The sequence below is a fragment of the Triplophysa rosa genome, linkage group LG12 (assembly GCF_024868665.1).
Source record: "Triplophysa rosa linkage group LG12, Trosa_1v2, whole genome shotgun sequence".
Classification (NCBI taxonomy): domain Eukaryota; kingdom Metazoa; phylum Chordata; class Actinopteri; order Cypriniformes; family Nemacheilidae; genus Triplophysa; species Triplophysa rosa.
Window position 1 is genome coordinate 11,234,377 of NC_079901.1, and position 19,527 is coordinate 11,253,903.

Here is a 19,527-nt window from a genome sequence, read left to right on the forward strand (position 1 = left end):
GTTGTTGAAAGAGACATGCTGCCATCTCTATTGAGGAACATGGATCACGTGTGTTGATGAAGGACGAATCCTTAACCAGGGTTTGCTGGGCAGGAGAAGCCCATATTGGCTTTGCCAGTTTCCTCTTCACTGGACCGCAGGCTGTCCACAAGCCCACTTAATGTAACTAAGCACAAGTCTAAGCTATCCACTTCAACTCTGTTTCTATCCTGATGCTCAGTGTCTCGAGGAGGAACTGCTGCCTCTTTTGTCTACTGCAATAGGCCAGAGTGTGTGCTAATAGCATCAGGTCGACTCGCTGAAATTGCTTTCAGTCAGACGTGACCAGACTGCAAAGGACAGAAACAAAAAGACTGACAGACAGACAAAAAAGAAAAGTAGATAGACGTGAAGAAGGAAGCAAAGGAATCAAGGTAAGGAAGTTGGGCTTTCGCAATATTACATTTTCCGCACACGGTTATCGTGGCCAAAATAATTCACGGCAGCAATATTATCACGATGTCCGTTGGAATGCTTTGCTAAAAGAAAGAAATAACGCTCTTAGTCTGAATCAGAAATTTTCTGTAAACTGGAAAAACAGAAATATACCGTAAAAACCTTCCCTGTAAAATGATAGGATTTAAGGATATATATGAAATTGTTTTCCCCATTTTTCTTGTAAATGTCTTTTTCTGTAATTTTATAGTTTTGACCGTATTTCAAAAATAAACTGTAAAAAAAATAAATCTTAAAAAAACGGAAATTTTCTGGCAGCTGGGGTGCCAGAAGTACACTGCAAAATAACGGTCTTTACCTATAAAATTACACCGTATTTCAAAGACACATAAAAAAATCAGTTTTTACATTTTACGTGGAAAATCTGTAAAAAAAAACAGTACATTTATTTTACAAAGTACATTTTGTATTTTGTCTTTTATTTGGTCAATGAATCATACCCAAACTACAGATGCAGGGAAGCGGAGAGAGTTTTTAACCATTGTGACTCATGAGGCAAATTTTTAAATGGGTGCTGAATTATTAACGATATGCGTATTTACGGTTGAATTGACGGATGGGAAGGATGAAAAGAAGTAAAAAGAAGGACGAAGGATAGAAGAAATAAGAAAGGAAAGAAAGAATGAAAGAAAGAAAGGAGAATGGAAAGGAATGAAAGAAGAGAGGTTTGCGGGATGAATGAAGGATCGATGGAAGGGGTTGAAAATGCAAAATAAAGCAAGACAAGTGAATGGAAATGAAGGAACACTCTTTAAAAAAGTTGCAACAAAGGTTCTTCACAGCGATGCCATAGAAGAACCATTTACTCAAAGGTTCTTATAAGAACCCTTTCTTTATTGCCTTCTAGTAGTCTAAAGAACATGTTTCAAAGAAACACAAAGGTACTTCGGATGTAAAAGGTACTTTACTCAGGTTCTTTTATGCTGGTATCATGAAACATTTTGTGTGTGAAGGAAGAAAGGATGCATATACGTATGGATGGAAAGAAGGAAGGAAAGACAGACTCACCACGTACGACTGGATTTCTTTAAGTCTTCAGCACTTGTATTGCCTTTATGCACATTAAATATACACAGTGTTGTTGATGGGTTATTTCTGTTACTTTTACTGATGTATTGCACCCATGCTTGACTGGAAAAGTGAGAAAATATCCAGCAAGTGTTTTAATACTATAGTTTATCTGGATTAGGACAAGATTTCACTACAATGTTTCTTGAAGAAAAAACGGTCAAAAAATGTAATAATATCATACTCACCTTCATTGTATTCCAAACCTGTTTGATTCTCTTTATTACAATGAACACAAAAGGGGCGGTTAAGCAGAATCTAAGCTGTTCTTTTCCATTTAACAAAAAACAATTGGGGCATATAATGTCATAAAAAACACAATTTAAGTAGTCTGGCTAGTTTATTCACTATATTTCAGGCATTTTATTATATTTCAGGACTTCATGTTGGAAACAAACCAAAATTCATCAAATCTTGCAAGGTTTAAAGTCACTGTCACTGATGCCAAATGCTATTCTGTAGATCAGGGGTCGGGAACCTTTTTTAACCAAAGAGCCATTTTTCCAGTTTTGGTTAATTTATTTGTGCAAAAGAGCCATTGCAAAAACTATAACATCTTTCAACGTCTTCAATACTAATAACTTGATTTATGTCCACAGTCTCAGTATGGTCCCTGTGGGGATCAATTGTTCTGTGCCTTCGATAAGAGAACATGTGCACAGACAAGGCAAAAACAGTGAAACAAACGAAACAGTGCATACATCTGGGCCTCTAAAAAATTATTTCCATGACTTATAAACAACTTACAGGTTTACATTAGGCCTCCATTCAATTAAACTTCATTATAACTAACATATGACAATTTTAAAAAGTGCACGTTCATAGTACTGATAATCCCTCACAAAATACTGCATATGTGTCTTCTGACTTTGCATTGCAATGTTCATGATCACTGCATGATCGGCGAATGTCTGACGTCAGAGTACCGCGTTTCGAAAGCACACGGAGCTCTGCTCTCCCGGCACTGTGACGTCATATTCCGATCGGTCTGCGCAACCTGCGCAACACCTCATAAAAGGTGAAAAGTGAGCAGTTACAGTACCTTCCTTTAGACTGTACATTGATATACATTTTTTTGTAGCAACTGTAAGTTTACAATGTTAAAATTGTAAACAATTATTACATGATAAGCTCAATATTTTATTAGGTTTTAAGAAAATGATTATGAATTCATGTAAAGAAACTGGATATTCTAAATTGTTTTCAGGAACCTTTAGGACTTTTTTAACAGTGTATGTCGTGCTCTTATTACATTATACATCATAAGCCTACATTTTAACCCTAAAATTTTGATGTTTAAAAAGCTTCAATACCCATGATATAGTTTTTGTTTGTTTGTTAAAAATAAATAAAACATCTAAATATTTTTTTTTTTAAATCACACACAGAGGAGACGGCCTAACAAAAGACACGAGTTAATGAGATGAGAGAGAATTATTTGTTTACGTCCCCAGATACTATACAAACTTCACCGTATATCACACAGAAAACAGAACACCTGGCTAAGTTAGACCCATAAACTTTATTTGTCAGAATCTCAAAGACTCCACGTCCCCAAACATTACATTCAGTATATACATTTGGCGAAGAGGTACTGTACAGATATGTTATGTTAGTGCATACACGGGAAGAAAATGTACACAAATGTACTCAATACACACAGATCACACAAATGTCAAACGTATGAAAGAATCAGCTCAGACACAACAGATAGAGGCAGTGCACGCACACATTCACACACCTTCTTTGTAAGGACGCTTGTCAACACGGGTGGAGAGATGCAGAAGCAGATCTCTAAAGAGACAGTGTGAAGTGGAAATGAAGCGTGCTGACAACAATGAAGCCAACAGAGATTTGGTCTCCTCTCTCACTCCGTCTTAGCCCCCCCCCATCCCTCATCCTTCTCTCCTCATATCGGTCTTGTACCTATTCATTTTAACGTTCCGTCTTTCCTCCTACTTTCTCAATCTCTCAGCATGTCATGGCTTCTAATTTCCTTTTGGTTTCTTCTTTCTCTCTGTCTAAAATGCCTGGTCTTATGTCTTTGCCTGTAATGATTAGAAATGTTACGTTAAAACTGCTTGTTTATGTATTTGCAATCTCTTTTATACAGAGAACTTGGAAAATATTTGGACACTTCACATCTCACCTAGAATCTCTGGAATGTCATTGCATTATATAGAGAAAGATCAAACAAAGTGGCATCTGCAAATAACTTTTCTTTAAAGAATTTCTGAAATGTCTGAAATCCAAGCAAGGTCATTGTAATAAATGTCATGTTTTGGGATGACTTTGCTTGTGCTGTCTTTAAATAAACACCACTTTCATTTAAGGCAAAAATGTGTCCAAATACTTTTCGGAGCCATCTATATTCACCCTCAAAGAAAGCCATTACAGTCATGCCTCCATTAGCATATTGATAAATTATAAAACATAAACTATCTTCTGGATCATATACAGTACAGTACACACTCCTCATTTATCTCAAACAGTACATTCATCTTCCCTCTTTAGGCAAAAATGATTCCCTTCTCCTCCACAGAAAAGCACACAACCGCCTCAGTCTAATGACCTGGACTCTCTGCTTTCTTATTAAAGCTTAAGGTTGCTTGTTTTTATTGACAGACATCCGCACCGACCCATCTAAAAACAGTCACTCCTGCGCTCTCTCTCCTCTGGGTCCGTTTCTACAGCAACACAAATGCACTTCCAGGAAAGACACGTACACGATGCTCCTTTTCATTGAACCCCTGAGACGGAGGGAATTGGATCTGGAGCAGTTGAGAGCTGTTATCTTCAGCTTTGTTTGAATAATTACAGAATTACTGGAAGATGCAATTAACAATGAGATGTTATCAAGAGCATTAATAGTTTCACATTTCTGCATAATCCAATGATGTGGTTCAACAATGTCTGGCAGATTTTACAGTAAGAACAAATAGAGCTTTATACAGGTTTACTGCAAATCAGATTTAGGTTTTGGAATCTTTTAAAGGAACAGTACATTAAATAAAACAGAAATTCTGTTATTGCATACTCTCATGACATTCCAAACCCATTGATTTTATTTTTTCTATTGTGTCACTTGTGGTGGTCTGCTGTATTTTGAATATCGCTGCTGTCTTTGTGAAACCTCGATTTTTTGCCATAAATCATTATTATTAGTCACCCTTTATGTTTGTCTTTGGGTTTTGGAAAATCAATAAAAAGTATTCAGAAGTGCTAGTCAACTTTGTCAACACAGTATGTAATCGTAGAAAAAGTACAGGGATTTTTCCATTTCCTGAAAAACTGAATGTGGACATGCGAGGTTTTAGAAGGACAGCGACGATATACAGGAATAATAAGCTATCAACAATTGTATACATTTTGGTATGGCCCTTATTTTATGAAGCCAACACAGCTGGAAAGAATAATTTTCTATACTTTATAGTGGTTCTTTTGTCCTATTTACAGCTTCAAAACTGTTTCTTTTTTAATAAAAGACAAATAGTTTGGAATGACATGAGTGAAAGACGACAACACTTTTTGGGGTGAACTGTCCCTTTAAAGATTTTGCGAAGAAAACAATGTGTCCAAAAGGAAGCCATTAAGAAAAGTAAATGCAAGAAAAGAAAGTCTAGAGGACTGAAAACAGCAAGCGTCCACACTACAGGAATAAAAGAATGAGGATAATAATTAAATACACAAAGCTTTCATCTGAAGGTCTGTACCACAAATGCGCTCATCAGTGTATCGTGAAGTTTAGAAAGAAAGAGTCTGAAACGAAAACCAAAAAGAACCGATGACTGCTTGAAAATGGAAAAAAACGTTGGTATGTTGAGTAGATAGGTGACAAGGCAGGGATCTGATTGGTCCATCATGGTTTCCATGGCAAACAGAGCACCGATCCGAGTATCAGTCTTTATACGGGAGACAAATCCAAAGTAAGGTCAGATTTATGGCACACCAGTATCACACACATACAGCAGACACACACATCCACTGGCCGAGAACAACTTTATAGTCTTAGTTGCCTAGGACTAAAACACCAGCAATAGTATTTTTTCTCCATAATAAATTACAGCCACAAAACATTCATCGAGAGCAGAACGTTTGTAAATCAGTTTGACATACTTGTTTTTTTCTTTTCTTTTTAAAACCATGCATTAACAGTATAAGGCATTGACCAACAAAAGTCACGAGCATCACAAAATTACAGTGTGACTTTCCATATAAATGACGGACAGCTTTTGATCGAGTTCGGGTACAGAAGCTATTCTAAAACCAAAAAGGCGAAATTTGGTGGAAATCTGAGACAGAATGGGCAGAATCAAATGAATCGATATCTGCAACGTTATTGTACCTTATTGATCAGTGGATGGATTGATTTTCTGAGGTAGACAATACAGGCATATCTCATTCCCTTTATTCGAGATCATCTCTGATGGAGTATAAAGTGACTCATTTTTTTCCTTTAAATTAAAAGGTCCTTTTTCACGCTTGAGAAACACTGCGATCCAGTTTTCCCCAGGAGGGTGGCATAGATCAAGCGTCTATTATACGATACACTTAAATCCCATCTCTTCCCATCCACACAGTCTTTAACCAGCACATTCTTCTTGTTTTTTTGTGATTTTAAGGGTCTATATAAACTCTGTCGTACTTATTTTTAAAAAATTCACTAAGATCAGAAATGCATAGCAACAGTTATGACTTAAATTCAGTCTGGACTGTCTGTTCAATGCACAAATGTACTGTAGGTCTAACTGGAATAGTTACCTAGTTTCAGTCTTATTTTACTTTTTCTGTATTGTTTTAAGATAATGACGTTCGATGATTTTACCAAACCCAAATGGCTTTGTATTTTGACTCAAAAACATGACACCAAGTCCAAATGATGAGATTCTGAGAATTAAAGTGATATTTGGTCGCTATGTCTCTTGTCCAATTCCATAGAAAGGGTCTGTGAAGTGTTTTGCACCTCCTTAAAGGGTTCCCACATTTTACACCTAACATTTTCTCATGACCTTTCCAGTCGTCTGGATATATCATTTTAATTAACACTGAAACTGAGATTTGTTAATGAATCATTCAGACCAATTTGTAAATCTCATCTGAAAAAAAAATGCTTAATTGACTAAATATTTCAGATTTTTACTTAAATGTCAGGAAAACAATTTTCATACTCCCTAACAATTTTCAGGTTTTCCATTATCTGGGAATCCCTAATAATTTGTGTTTTGAGATTTACAAATTGTTAGAATAAACAAACCGGTCACAAATCAGTTGCGAGACATCATCCAATTATGAAAAGAAACTGACATTTTCATGAAGATGACATGACGTGTTATACAGTATGTAACCGCAGAGATATTTGATAAAGTGTGGGGGTGCAGGTCGAAGACTAAAGATCCACTTATGTGAAAAAAGAGAGAGAGAGCAGGTCTAGGATCAGGGAGGAGGCATGTTCGAGTAGGTAATGCTGCAGAGAAGTCATTTTCTTCCGTCCTGTGGTCAGTTCTGCTCCATTAGTCCATTGAGCTCGGGCGAGACGAATTAGGCTTTCCAGAAATCTCCCTTTTTGCCTTTGGGACTTCAGTAGCACTTTAGATTATTGATGGTCTCATGCAGCCATTTATAAATGCTTAATCCGCCAAATGAGCCAAGACTTCACGTTTATAACAAGCTTATATGACCTACAATGAAAAATGATGAAGGCAATCATGTTTCTCATTCAATGACACATTCTGCAGTGTTTGTTAAGCATTTAGGAATGGCTGCGTTCGCTGTACACTATATAGTCACTATCACTATAGTGTCCGTATGGCCACCGGGTAAAGCAGGGACATGTGTTCGGCTCCTTTGATTGGCAGTTTGCGACTGGAGTAAAAGTGGATGATCTCGGGCACGTTGTCAAACAGGCAGCTGTTCTGGCCCAGTACATACTTATTATCTTTGGTCCGAGACAGCTTCATATGCATGAAACCTTGACTGCTCCTGGAAAGCGAGAGTGAGAAGAGAGAGAAAGTAAAGGCATAGATTGAATGATGATAAAGATGGAGAGTTATTGAAAGATAGAAGGGAGCAGTTAAAGGAAGAGATGCAGAGAGCGAGACAGAGAGGTTAATGAGAAGTGGAGGAGAAAAAAACAAGAACATTTGATTAATTGTCAGACAGCAGCACTCTCATGGTATACAGTCTGAAGAAAATCTGTTCATTGGCAAACACATCACGTGTAGCGGTGAAATGTAGGGCTGGAGACCAACAAGCTTTAATGAGTTCACCCGTAGAGCATTTTAAATGTTGTTTCACTGGGTTAGTGAATGCAAAGCAAATTAAAACGTCTCATGTGGCACACCAAGGGCAGAGGGAGCTCAAACTAAAATAAAGATGATGTTTTGTGTGCTTTTAAATGGGAAATTTATCAAAGGTCCAACTTTTTTTTTAAATAAACAAAACCCATTACTGAGCAAGTACTGTACATAAAAAATCACTGTTTGTCTCCCGATTCGCAATGGTTAAAATATGAATTACTTTTTTTTGGAGCTGTTGGGTCCATTTTTGTGGGAAATGTCAGTTTTGACTACAACCCACATAAACATAAGTACTTAAGATACTATATTGCGTATGATTCTGTGTTGCAGATTGTGTGTAAGAGCCAAAATATTGTTTAAATTAAAATAAATTGTTTTCTTATTAATTAGTTTTTCTAAATAATCTACAGCATAACCTGCACTGTTTGACATATAGACATGAATATCTCAAATTTCTGATTGGTAAAAAAACCCAATCTGTATGTAGAAAAAAAATGATTTGGCGATTGGTCATTTTGACTTGGCCAGTAAGCAACCACCTTCTAACAATCCAAACCACCGTACTGTAGCAATACACAGAAGACCACTCAGATCAACATACTGGCAACCACCCATGACACCTTCGGTGCCTACTTCTGCTCAGACAAGCACCACTTCTTCTTCCTTCAGAAAATGTAAAAATCTACTTATATTCTCGTCCTAGTGCTTTCCACAGTAATGCCTGTCTAAATGAGAAACGGTGGAAAAGCCATTCAGCTGTACCCTACTATAAAGTGCTATTCCCACGACAGAAATGGTTATTCATCAGGGTAGGCAGGGAAAAGGTGGACAAGGGAGTTGTTTGGCATTTAGCGGAAGCTTTTCACCTAATGAGACTTACATCACATTAATTGCTGTCAACCTGAAGCGAGCGCTGTTTGTAACTGAACCTGCAACCTTTGCAAAAGTTTAGACTTTTATCCATAGGCATGGACACTAAGATAAAGTCCGAGCAGACCCTAGGTGTCTTCAGTGAGACCAGTCCACACCTCACTTATCACTTAATTGCATTTGTAAATGCTGCAATCTTATTGGTGAACTAGGTGAGGAAAAGTGGGAGATAACAGAGCGAATTGTATGAAGTATGGTAAATGCCATAAACGCAACTTTAAATTTAGCCTACATGATTTGCTGCATAATGCAGATTTAGTACATACAGAATCAATACATATCATATTATACTGTATGTGTACGTATGTATATATACCTATATACACGCACGCACACATATATTAATTACACATTTAATGTACAGTATAATATACAGTATATCATGTGTACATTACGCAAATGCAAATCAGGGCCAGGTCAGGAGTGGGGAGTTTGGGGAACGGGGGGACATTTCCCCCCATTATCCTTGGGCCTCCCCAAAAAAAGTCCACCTGCCTTTAAAAAAGTAAACATTAATGCATACATATTATGCATTATATAATGATCTGTCAATTTATTCAGAAAAAAATGAAAATTATGCATGCAATAAAGTATGATTATATTAGTAGATACATTTTTGCCCAACCAGAATATCTGATTGCCCCCCAGATGATCAGCCTGGTACAGGGCCAAATAAAAATGTATATTATTAGTGCGTGTGAGTAGTGTACAGGTGTGCATACTTTACCCCTCAAATAAGCATATCTCTATGCTCTATACAATATTGGGCTCAAAGGGTTCGAATTAGAAAACAAAGCTGAAGGAAGGCATATACAGTACTATAAAATGCATACAACGAAACCCTTTCCGATCTGTAAATACATCTATGTAAGAGTCCACCAGCAAGCAATTACGGCTAACCTGACGTAGCAACAAAGACTCTCTCTAGTAAGCCAATCCTACAATCAAACAGATCATCTTTGCTATCATTAAATATAAATAAAGCTCTCCATCTCATCTACCCATCTTCATTTAGGGCTCCCATTGCTCTCCGGCTGATTAGCCGCCTGTCATTACCTGAGCTTTCATCATCATTAGGAGAGATGAGAAAACATTTCAGCTGCCACGGACCCCTGAGAGGCCCTTCAGCATGACTGCGAGCACAAAAGAACCCGCTAAAAGCATCTAAAACCCCGTTAAAGTGTTTGTGATTAATCCCCCATCCCTCCACACCGGGTGAAAGGCCCGGGGGTTACAGGAGATGGCTGTAAAAGCTCAAAAGCATCAATATGGATATTTCTTTACCAAAAGATTGCTATTGCCTACCTTTTCAAGATTAGATTTTCCGCTTATTGTATCAGGCGCACGCGAACAAAGCTAAAGCGTACCACGTACGGATTGGCGATGAAAGAGGGGGCTGTCAGGCATTACGGAGGACACCAATGCATGTGTGCGCTTATCGCTAAATACTTTAAATCATTTTCTCATTTTATTCCACGGATTCATTTCACTTTACAGGGTCACTGCGGCCGTGACGATAACTTGCTGTGTTAACTGATATGATTCAGGGGCTGTTATGCGTGTACAGTATATGCATAGATGCACATGAATATCACTTCATTCAGGTGGATCTTTACCTTTTTGAAGAGTCAAGTGTCACATGGCAACCCATAGGATTATACATATCTATGGCATTTTAAAAGCCATCTTTACAGGATTGTTCTGGATTTAATGTAAGATATGCTTAACCAGTATCTTCCGTCCAAAAGCAGAGAATATTTTTGACTTGCATGTGTCATGTCGATGTTAACAGATTCTCATTGTAAGTGCATTACTAATTTGTACTGTTCTGCTCGAAAAGACCACCAAAAATAATTTGTTGCGGTGATCTCCAACAAAAAATATTTCACCTCAATTTGAATTTAACTCTGGACATTTCTGTAAAATACAATCTTCATTAAAAAGCCAAACCTCACGTGGCAGATTAAACCTGATAAGGTAAACGTGAAAGGTAAGTCTTGCGAATGCTAATATTCTGCTGATGATTTTATTGCGTGTGATATAAACAGAAATGAGAGTTTGGTTTTATAGCACGTGTATGAATTACAAGCCCAAAGAGTGCACTTTCATTTGAGACCTGTTCTTCGTTTCCGTGCGGCGCTTGTGGTCCTGGCGAGGTTGCACATTAGCATGCTGTTAATACATAAACTTTTACGCTCCCTCTGTTGAGAGGAGATTTATTTCACACCCTTCAGCTATTTCCTCGCTTTCTTCATCCATAAACCAAAGAAACTGCTAGACCACTTTGGCGTTTAGGATCTTAAAGAGACTGGGCTCATTCATATTACTTATGTTCTGCTCCGGCCCACTAATCTGCCTTTGAAACAATTCTCTGTTCCAAAAACTACTCTAGCATAGCCCTATTCCCTATGTGAAGTCTGTTTCTAAAGGTACACATAAAAGCTGGGTTGTTTTTAAACCATGGGTCAGTCAAATATGGATGAATTAACCTAGAAAACGTCCATATTTGACCCAAGCATGGGTTGAAACAACCCAGCATTTTTTTAGAGTGTTGCAATACACTAACATCAGACACACGAATAAGAATTACGTATGTGCCCTTTGATTGTTTTTTGAGGAATACACCTTTAGACCCATAGAATCGTTTAAATTTCATTCATTACCAAAAAGTCTCAAAAGACCTTAGTCAAGGTTGACTAAATGAGACAAAAAGAGGCTGTGAAAGACAGCAAATCCATTGAATGGTTTGTACCTTGCTGCTGATCCTTCTGATGATGAAACACAAAAAAAATTGCGCAATTCCATTTTTATTGTTGTTAGGATTAGGGCTGTCAAGACATCAGATTTTTACTACATACATTGTAAAGCGGTTTGCCGGTAACTTACTGTAGATTTATTTACATTCCTATTAGTACTGTTTTCATGGTTTACATGGTTAAACTTTAACCAATATTAAAAACACTTTGACTATTGAGATTCAAAATGAGCAAGAAGAGACGGGTCTCATTATTGGCATTAGCACAGCAATACTGCAAAAACTGTAATCCTTCCTAAGCATTCATGTCTTGTTTTCTAGTAAAAATATTTAAAACTTCTTAAGTTACGATACATTTACATAACAAGAAAAGTGACCTAAGATGTTTAGTCTTGTTTCATGAAAGAAAATATAAGAAATAGTCAAGTTTATGTTTAAAACAAAATTGTAAATGAAACCTACAGTAAGTTGCTGGCAAACCTGCTGCAAAACTACAGCAAAGTTTTACAGTGTAGTTATCGTGGCCAAATATTTCACAATTCCGAAAGTATATTTTATAATAAATAAATATGTGTAGGGAGGCGGAGAGACAAAGAGAGAGAGAGAGAGAGAGTCTGTAACCATTGTTGGCGTACAGGGATGATGTATTTTTGTAGGCCAACCCGAAAGTTACCGCCACGCTGGATTCCTCGACCAAAAGCCTATGGATTTTTAGAATATTGCAAAAAATAAGACCTGTGATTAACAAAGATTTATGATACATGTTTTGTCTATCAAGATAATCTTTACAAACCAACACAATGTTTATTGTTTACAATAACAGACTAAACAACGGTTGCTCACTATCAACATCACTACCACCAAGCGTCTGACAACTTTTTCAAACTTTATTCAAAACGTGTTCGCTGGTAAAGTAATTACTCCGTGAATTAATCCCCATCCATGTTTTTACAGATTTGTGCCCACATTTAAGTATTTGTGAGGACGTTTATGTCACCACTAAGATATACTGCATGTAAACTTTTAGCAAGTTGTTGGCAACCGTCGTTTTTAAGACACGTAAAAGCTCACAAGTGGGTTATAACTAGTGTGTTTATGTCATAGAATAAAATTCATAAAATAAATATTTAGGTTTTTTTAACCAACCACCTTCTTTCAGACATTTAAAGGGGTCATATGACACGGCTAAAACAAATATTATTGTTTGTTTAAGATGTAATGCAATGTGTATACACGATTTAAGGTTCAAAAACGCTGTATTTTGCAGTTAGTATCTCCTCTTTGCCCCGCCTCTCTGAAACGCGCAGATTTTTTACAAAGCTCATGGCTCTGAAAAGCGAGGTGTGCTATGATTGGCCAGTTAACCAGTGCGTAGTGATTGGTCGAATACTGCAAGCGTGTGACAGAAATGTAACGCCTCTTAACATATTTGGAACATCAGGTTCCAAAGCAATTGTGCTGACAGGTACGCCCACCTTACTTGCGTATACATTTGGGCGGTCTTAGTCAAATCATACCACGAACTGACGTAGATTTGTGGGGGTGTGGTTACACGAGGCGTTTCAGGCAGGTCTGGGTGAGCATTCGCTTTTAGATAGAATGCATCTTTTGTTCCCACACTTTCATTTTTGCAATTTTACGTGTCTAATACATGCATGGGCAACTTATAACACACCAAAGACACAGAAAAACACGTATTCACGCCATATGACCCCTTTAACCAAAAACCCATTAAAAAAACATATATTTTGGGGCGATGGACCTGGAATTACTCAAATGCTTTTTCATACAAAAATACATCATCCCTGCAGTACTCCATTATTTGGGATGTTATCATACTGTATGTGTAGTATTAACACGATATTGATAAAAAATTGTTATTATCATGGTCACTGTCAATACCAGTATATTGTGACACCCCTAGTTAAGATGCTGCAGGTAAAGATTAACAAAAGCTTTAAAAAATAATCAGGAGTTAGATCATAGACTGTTAACACTCATATCAATCTCTTCTCACATACACATTTCTTATTTTGAAGCAGTGATTTACTTTAAACAGACAGAATCCTCATCAGTAATGCTGAACACACCATGGACTGTTTCATAGTGCCCTTAAAATTTCAGTAGACTCCGACATGAATAGTTTGCAGGTATGAGTCTCTGTAGACTGACTGCATGTAAACTCTGTCAGGTCTGGTTTAGCATATCATACATGAGGGGACATAAGAAATTTACATCCACAATAACATGTTCTGGTATTTTTTTTTTCAAAAGAAACCAGGAAAATTTGGAGGAATCTGTACGCACCTATTCTCCATACAACAACCCATTCTGACAATTTCGCCTGCTTCGTTCTCCAGGAACACTGGCTAAACTAACTTAAAAACACTTCTTAGTGTAAATGGGCCTTTACTTCAAAATTCCGTCTCTAACTCCCTCTTTCTCATCCGTGAGTTAATGTGAGGTGATTGTCTTAAAGGTGAACAAGTCACTACACGGTCACATTGGCTTTCTAAAATGTCAGAGCGCACCAATCCAATCAGAGGTCTTTCCACGAGCGCTCCTATAACCTCGCTGCTCCCCTGGGCTTTCACCTACAGAAAAGAGCCACAGACGGGCCGCCGCAGGAAGCCGGCGGGTCACAGAGAGAAAGGATGTGTCAGTCTGGATAAACTCAGCATTGCGGCACGTCAGCATGTCGGCGGGTGAACCGCGGTGAGAAGGTTACCGCTGTGAAGGGTTTGATGGAGAGACGGTGCGCTTGGAGGTGTAAAGGGTTAAGAGGTGACTCGGCTCCTTTTAGACGAAATGACACGTCAGCGAAGGGGGTGGAAATGACTTATGTGAGATGATCTCATGCTGAAACGTGGCAAAGGATGGATGACGAGACACGTGCGTGATGTATTAAAACACACAGCTTTTTGGGGGATTTTGGGCTGCTTTTATTCAGAGAGGACGGGAAACGGCGGATACAAGGGTGGGACAGATTCGGGAAATTATGCAAGATGGATGACTTCTCACCCAAAAATAAAGATTCTGTCATTATTTGACCACTCTCATGTCATTCCAAACTTGTATAACTACGCAATACAAAAATGACATGAGGGTGAGTACATGATGACAGAATTGTATTTTTTTAATGTGTATGTGTAACGGTGTGTGACAGTGATATTCTTACTTGAGTGACAGGGAGAAGTCACTTTTACTGGTCTCGCTGTTTCTCACCAGATAACTGGCCTCTTTACATAGCCTCAGTAGAGACTCGGCGTCAGTCCGACTAATCGCTCCGTGATACCAGCTGAAAGAAATGTTTTTTTTTAAATAATAGAATAATTCAAATTAAATTTGTTTTTTTTTAGGTTGGATGATGAGTTGGACTCACAACTGGCTTTCCAGGGGCATTGAGGGGTCTATACGCTCTCCTACTGTGGGGGCAGTGTGATCCAGTGAGCTCATCTTAGTGTTGACCAGGCAACCGCTTGAGTGCCGCTGGAGGGGGCGGGACTTCAGGTCTTTAGTGGGCGACATTCTGGACTTTTCCACACCGTCAAACTGCACTGTAACGAGAGACAGACCAGAATACATTAAAACAACTGTTTCTATGGCAATTAATATGCACTGTTGGAAAATTTCATGCAAATGTCAATCTTAAAATGAAAAAAATCTAGTTTGTACCAAATGTTTTCACCACACTGATAGGTCAATATTTGGTGTTTTTTTTTAGTGTTTTTAAAGCAAAGTTTTCCATAATCCAATAAGTGAATTGTCACATCCATAACGGTCCATATTTCTCATAAATGGATACCTCATAAAAAGTCATCCCTTCTCCATTTGTCCTGGTTTGTGCATTTTATTTCACAGAAATCCTACAAAGTATGTTGTCTCTCAAAAACCTGCATACTTTTTTTGTCACATCCATAACGCATACATTTGTCTCTCTTTTCAAATAGAAAACTCATGCATAAACAGATATTTTTCTGACGTCTGGACTCTGGAAAATATTTCAAGTTCTGACTGAAAATGTCACATCCATAACGCTGGAATTACATTGTTTTGTCTAAACACTGCTGCAATTTATTTGCAACCTATTATGCGCTGAAAATAAAATGAAATCCACAAATGAGTAATGGCCTGGGTTCTGGAAATTCCTCAAGCGTGTCAATGCTCTTCTAAGATAGTTTTTGATGAAAATCCCCTGCATGACCTTGTAAGACTAGCAATCCATACATTGAGCTTTGTGTTTTATTGAGTAGAAACTCCCTCTTGGCCGTAACTCAATGGAATGAAGTATATGTGAAGCCTGTGGGATTGAAGCTCATCCTCCATGTAACTAGAGGAGCTTCAGACGAGCTTATGAAGAGACAGACCGAGACACTTCATAAAGCACCTATAGTGAAAACTCTTGCAGACAAGAACTGAGCTGGACCCGTGTAGAACTGAACACAGGTTAGACTGAGCGTCCCTCTTAAACCCGTGCACAGCTAAACATATTGCCTTTTCGTCGTAGGATGAACCATGACCAGCGTTTGAGACTGAAAACTTCTAGACGTGTAGAAGGAATCCAAACAGTTTTATCTAAGAGAGACATGGGAACAGATGCAGGCAGAGGAATGAACAAATACTGTTATCAGTCAGTGCTGATGTGAGAACTCTGAACAGCTGTTTGACTTCTGCAGACTGCTGCTGTTTCACAACATGTTTGCCCAAATGCTTAAGGCTCGAGTTGGATGGCAAAGCTGTTTTTTTATTCATTAGCGAGTCCAATTTTTCTGATGATATTTGGCCATTGTGAGATTTTCTGCATTAGCCAATAACTGTGCCGGCCTGGCGGATTAACAAATTGCTTGTTTCCCACCGAGTCACTTACAAAATTTACAGACATCCAAGTCATAAGATAAGCTACCAAAGCGACTAAGTAATACTAATGAACTACATTTACTTAAACGGACAGTTCACCCAGAAATGAAAAAAATCTGTCTTCATTGATCCAAATCTGAATATATTTCTTTGTTCTGATCAACACAAAAGAAGATATTTTGAAGAATGTAAGCAAACAGTTCTGGCGCACTTTTGACTACCATTGTCATTTTTCCTACCATGGTTGTCAATGGTGGCCAAGAACAGTTTGGTTACAAGCATTCTTCCAAATATCTTTCTCTGTGTTCATCAGAACAAAGACATTTATACAGATTTGGAACAACAACAAAAACGTGAGTAAATGATGACAAAATTCAAAAAGTCATTTTTGTTGTGATTTCTAGACTTAAGCCAGGTTTTCACAGACTGGGCCCAGTTGCATAACCTTAGCCTCTAAGTTAAGACCTTGTCGTAACAACTAGTCTCACTGACTAGCTATTAGTTAGGACTAATCAGTTTTACTTTTCGTATTTCAATTAGCCCAATCGACCTTTTTATGTGACTGATTTAAAGAAGTTAGGACCAGTCTTGAAGAAAAAAATTAGATGACTAACTTCAAAGACTAGTCTAAGCAGTTTATGCAACCGGCCACTGGTCACAAATACACACACGCACGCACGCACGCACGCACGCACGCACATGCACACACACACACACATATCTTGATCGCAAGTTTATATTTACTTATTTAAAAGTAAGTGAAAAACACATTTTTTTTTTACTAAAATCTCAATACGGTTTACTTAAATTTCATCTTAGTCCTTAAAGACAGAAGTTTTTATTAACAAAAGAACAAAGAAGAGCAAATCAAGGCCAGTGCAAGGCCTCATTCCCCACATGAGATGCTGCTGCTGCGCTCACAGGTCACAGTGGTGTCTAGAGCAGGAGCACAGGTCACACAGGTCACAGGATGTGGCTGTAGTGAGAGAGCTCATGTTTCTGATGGATGCATATGAAGCCTCAGGCATCTGTGACCAGACTCGCTCCACTCAGACCTCCAGACTCCACACACACACACATGGAGACACACAGCTAGCCTCAAAGATCAATACATTTCAGAGAGAGAGAGACAGAGAGAGAGGGGGGGCTAGGGTGGGTGGGCAGATATGTTGATGGAAACATTACAGAAAGATGGTCTGTGTGTGTGGCATCTTACTTTAAGTCTCTTTTTATTACTCTGCCCCCCTCTGTCTGTCTGTCAGTCTCAATGTGAAAGTGTAAGTACTGTGAATGGCCATTCTGATCTCTGACTCACAGGCTCTTTACAGCATCAAAGATCAATTAAGCACAGTCTCTTGTAACAAAGCACCAGAGTAAATTTCTGCTTACAGTAAAACAAAAGACTGTGCTTGTCTGAAGCACTTAGGAGTATGTAGGTGTTCACAGTCTGACAACAAACTGAACAAAGGACTACGACAGGGAAAGTATATGCACATTTTTTTTGTTAGGGTTAACAACATTTAAAAAAAAATTTTAAGGGGGAAATGAAGTGTTTTAAAATGTATTGTTGCGGAATCAACCACTAGGGGCCAGTATGACTATCAACAATCACATTACCCTATACACAACCAGCATGCTTATAATAGAGCCACATACTGTAGTAGTATATATAGTATATGGTATAAAACTATATAACTAGCAGTTCAAGCTGTTTAAAATTAGCAGTTAACACATTTATATTCTTATATACTTTGTAATTCAGGTACAATGATATATATATATGCATAAATATATACAATGGTACTGTACTGAATGATTATCTTATTTGTGCATCATGGTACTACATAATAGTTTAAAAGATGCATCAAAAGGGATAGTTTACCCCAAAATTAAAATTCTGTCATCAGTCTGCAACCCCATGTCATTCAAAACATATTTATGTCATTTTTTCGGAACACAAAAGAAGATATTTTAAGAAATGTTTTAGTGGTTTTGTGTCCATACAATGGAAGTCAATGGGGACCAATGTTGGCTACCAACATTCTTCAAAATATCTTCTTTTGCATTCTGTCCTATCGTTTTGGATTTGGATTTTTGGAGGGTGAGCAAATGATGAGAATTTTCATCTTTGGGTTAACCATCCCTTTAATGTCTACAAAAATATGGTGCCATGTCAGCTTTTCATAAGTAAAACTACAGTATTTAAATGCCCGCTACTAATGTAAACAGAGTACACCACTTAACTTTTTTACTGTACTGCTGTCAACAGGGTGAAATAAAATACATGACAATGATTACTGAAAATGCGTGTGTTGAGATAATAAAAGGCATTATGATCATTCATTAATGTTGAAGAAGACTGAAAGGGTCATCATCACGTCAATGATGCGATCTTTGCTGTTTTCTCATATCGCATGAGCAGTGTTGGGTGTAACTAGTTACTAAGTAATTAGTTACTGTAATTTAATTACTTTTCCCTTGAAAAAGTAAAGTAAGGGATTACTCTTATTTTTCTGTAATTTAATTACAGTTACTTCTGATGTAATTAAACTAAATACTTTGTGTAATATATGTGTGTGCAGAAGAGGAATTTACATCAAAATTCAAAGTCTAACTTTAAAATCCGTGCTTTAATGTATAATTCTCACATTTGTAATTGATAATAATACTTTATGTACTTTTATATTATTTATTTGAATGAATGAAAAGAGCCGTTTCATGTCTATCCTTGAATCACTTAACTTATCAAGGTTGATAGGATATAGAAAGTAATTAGTAATAAGTAATTAAATACTTTTTGAAGAGAGTAACTTGTACAGTAATTTAATTACATTATCGAATGTGTAATTAGTAACTAGTAATTAATTACTTTTTCAGAGTAACTTACCCAACACTGCGCATGAGCCAGAGACTGAATGCTATAAATTTTGTTTAGTGCTTGCCATATACAGTATGTCTGTGGAGAAATAGTCTGTTACCATGGAAACCTGCCATGCAAAAGTACTTGCCCCCTCTCAACTCTATCATAACTGTCAAAACACAATATGAAAACTCTTTGGGAACCAAGATGAATGTGTGCTAGTGTGTGTGAGTCAAGGACAAGCTTTGAGAGTGCACACATATAAA

At 37.6% G+C, this 19,527-nt stretch overlaps 1 protein-coding gene across 5 annotated transcripts in view; it reads right to left on the reverse strand.

The window, feature by feature from the left end:
* Window positions 1–3,072: 3,072 nt before the first annotated feature.
* Window positions 3,073–19,527, reverse strand: part of zgc:158464 (uncharacterized protein LOC791139 homolog) — a 104,391-nt gene continuing 87,936 nt past the window's right edge. For all 5 annotated transcript variants that reach the window (XM_057347580.1, XM_057347582.1, XM_057347579.1 and 2 more), the window contains 3 exons: window positions 14,927–15,101; window positions 14,723–14,842; window positions 3,073–7,542 (listed from right to left, as the gene is read on the reverse strand). In XM_057347580.1, the coding sequence (XP_057203563.1) occupies window positions 7,356–7,542; window positions 14,723–14,842; window positions 14,927–15,101 (482 nt within the window). In that variant the 3' untranslated portion in view covers window positions 3,073–7,355. The remainder of the gene's footprint in view (window positions 7,543–14,722; window positions 14,843–14,926; window positions 15,102–19,527) is intronic.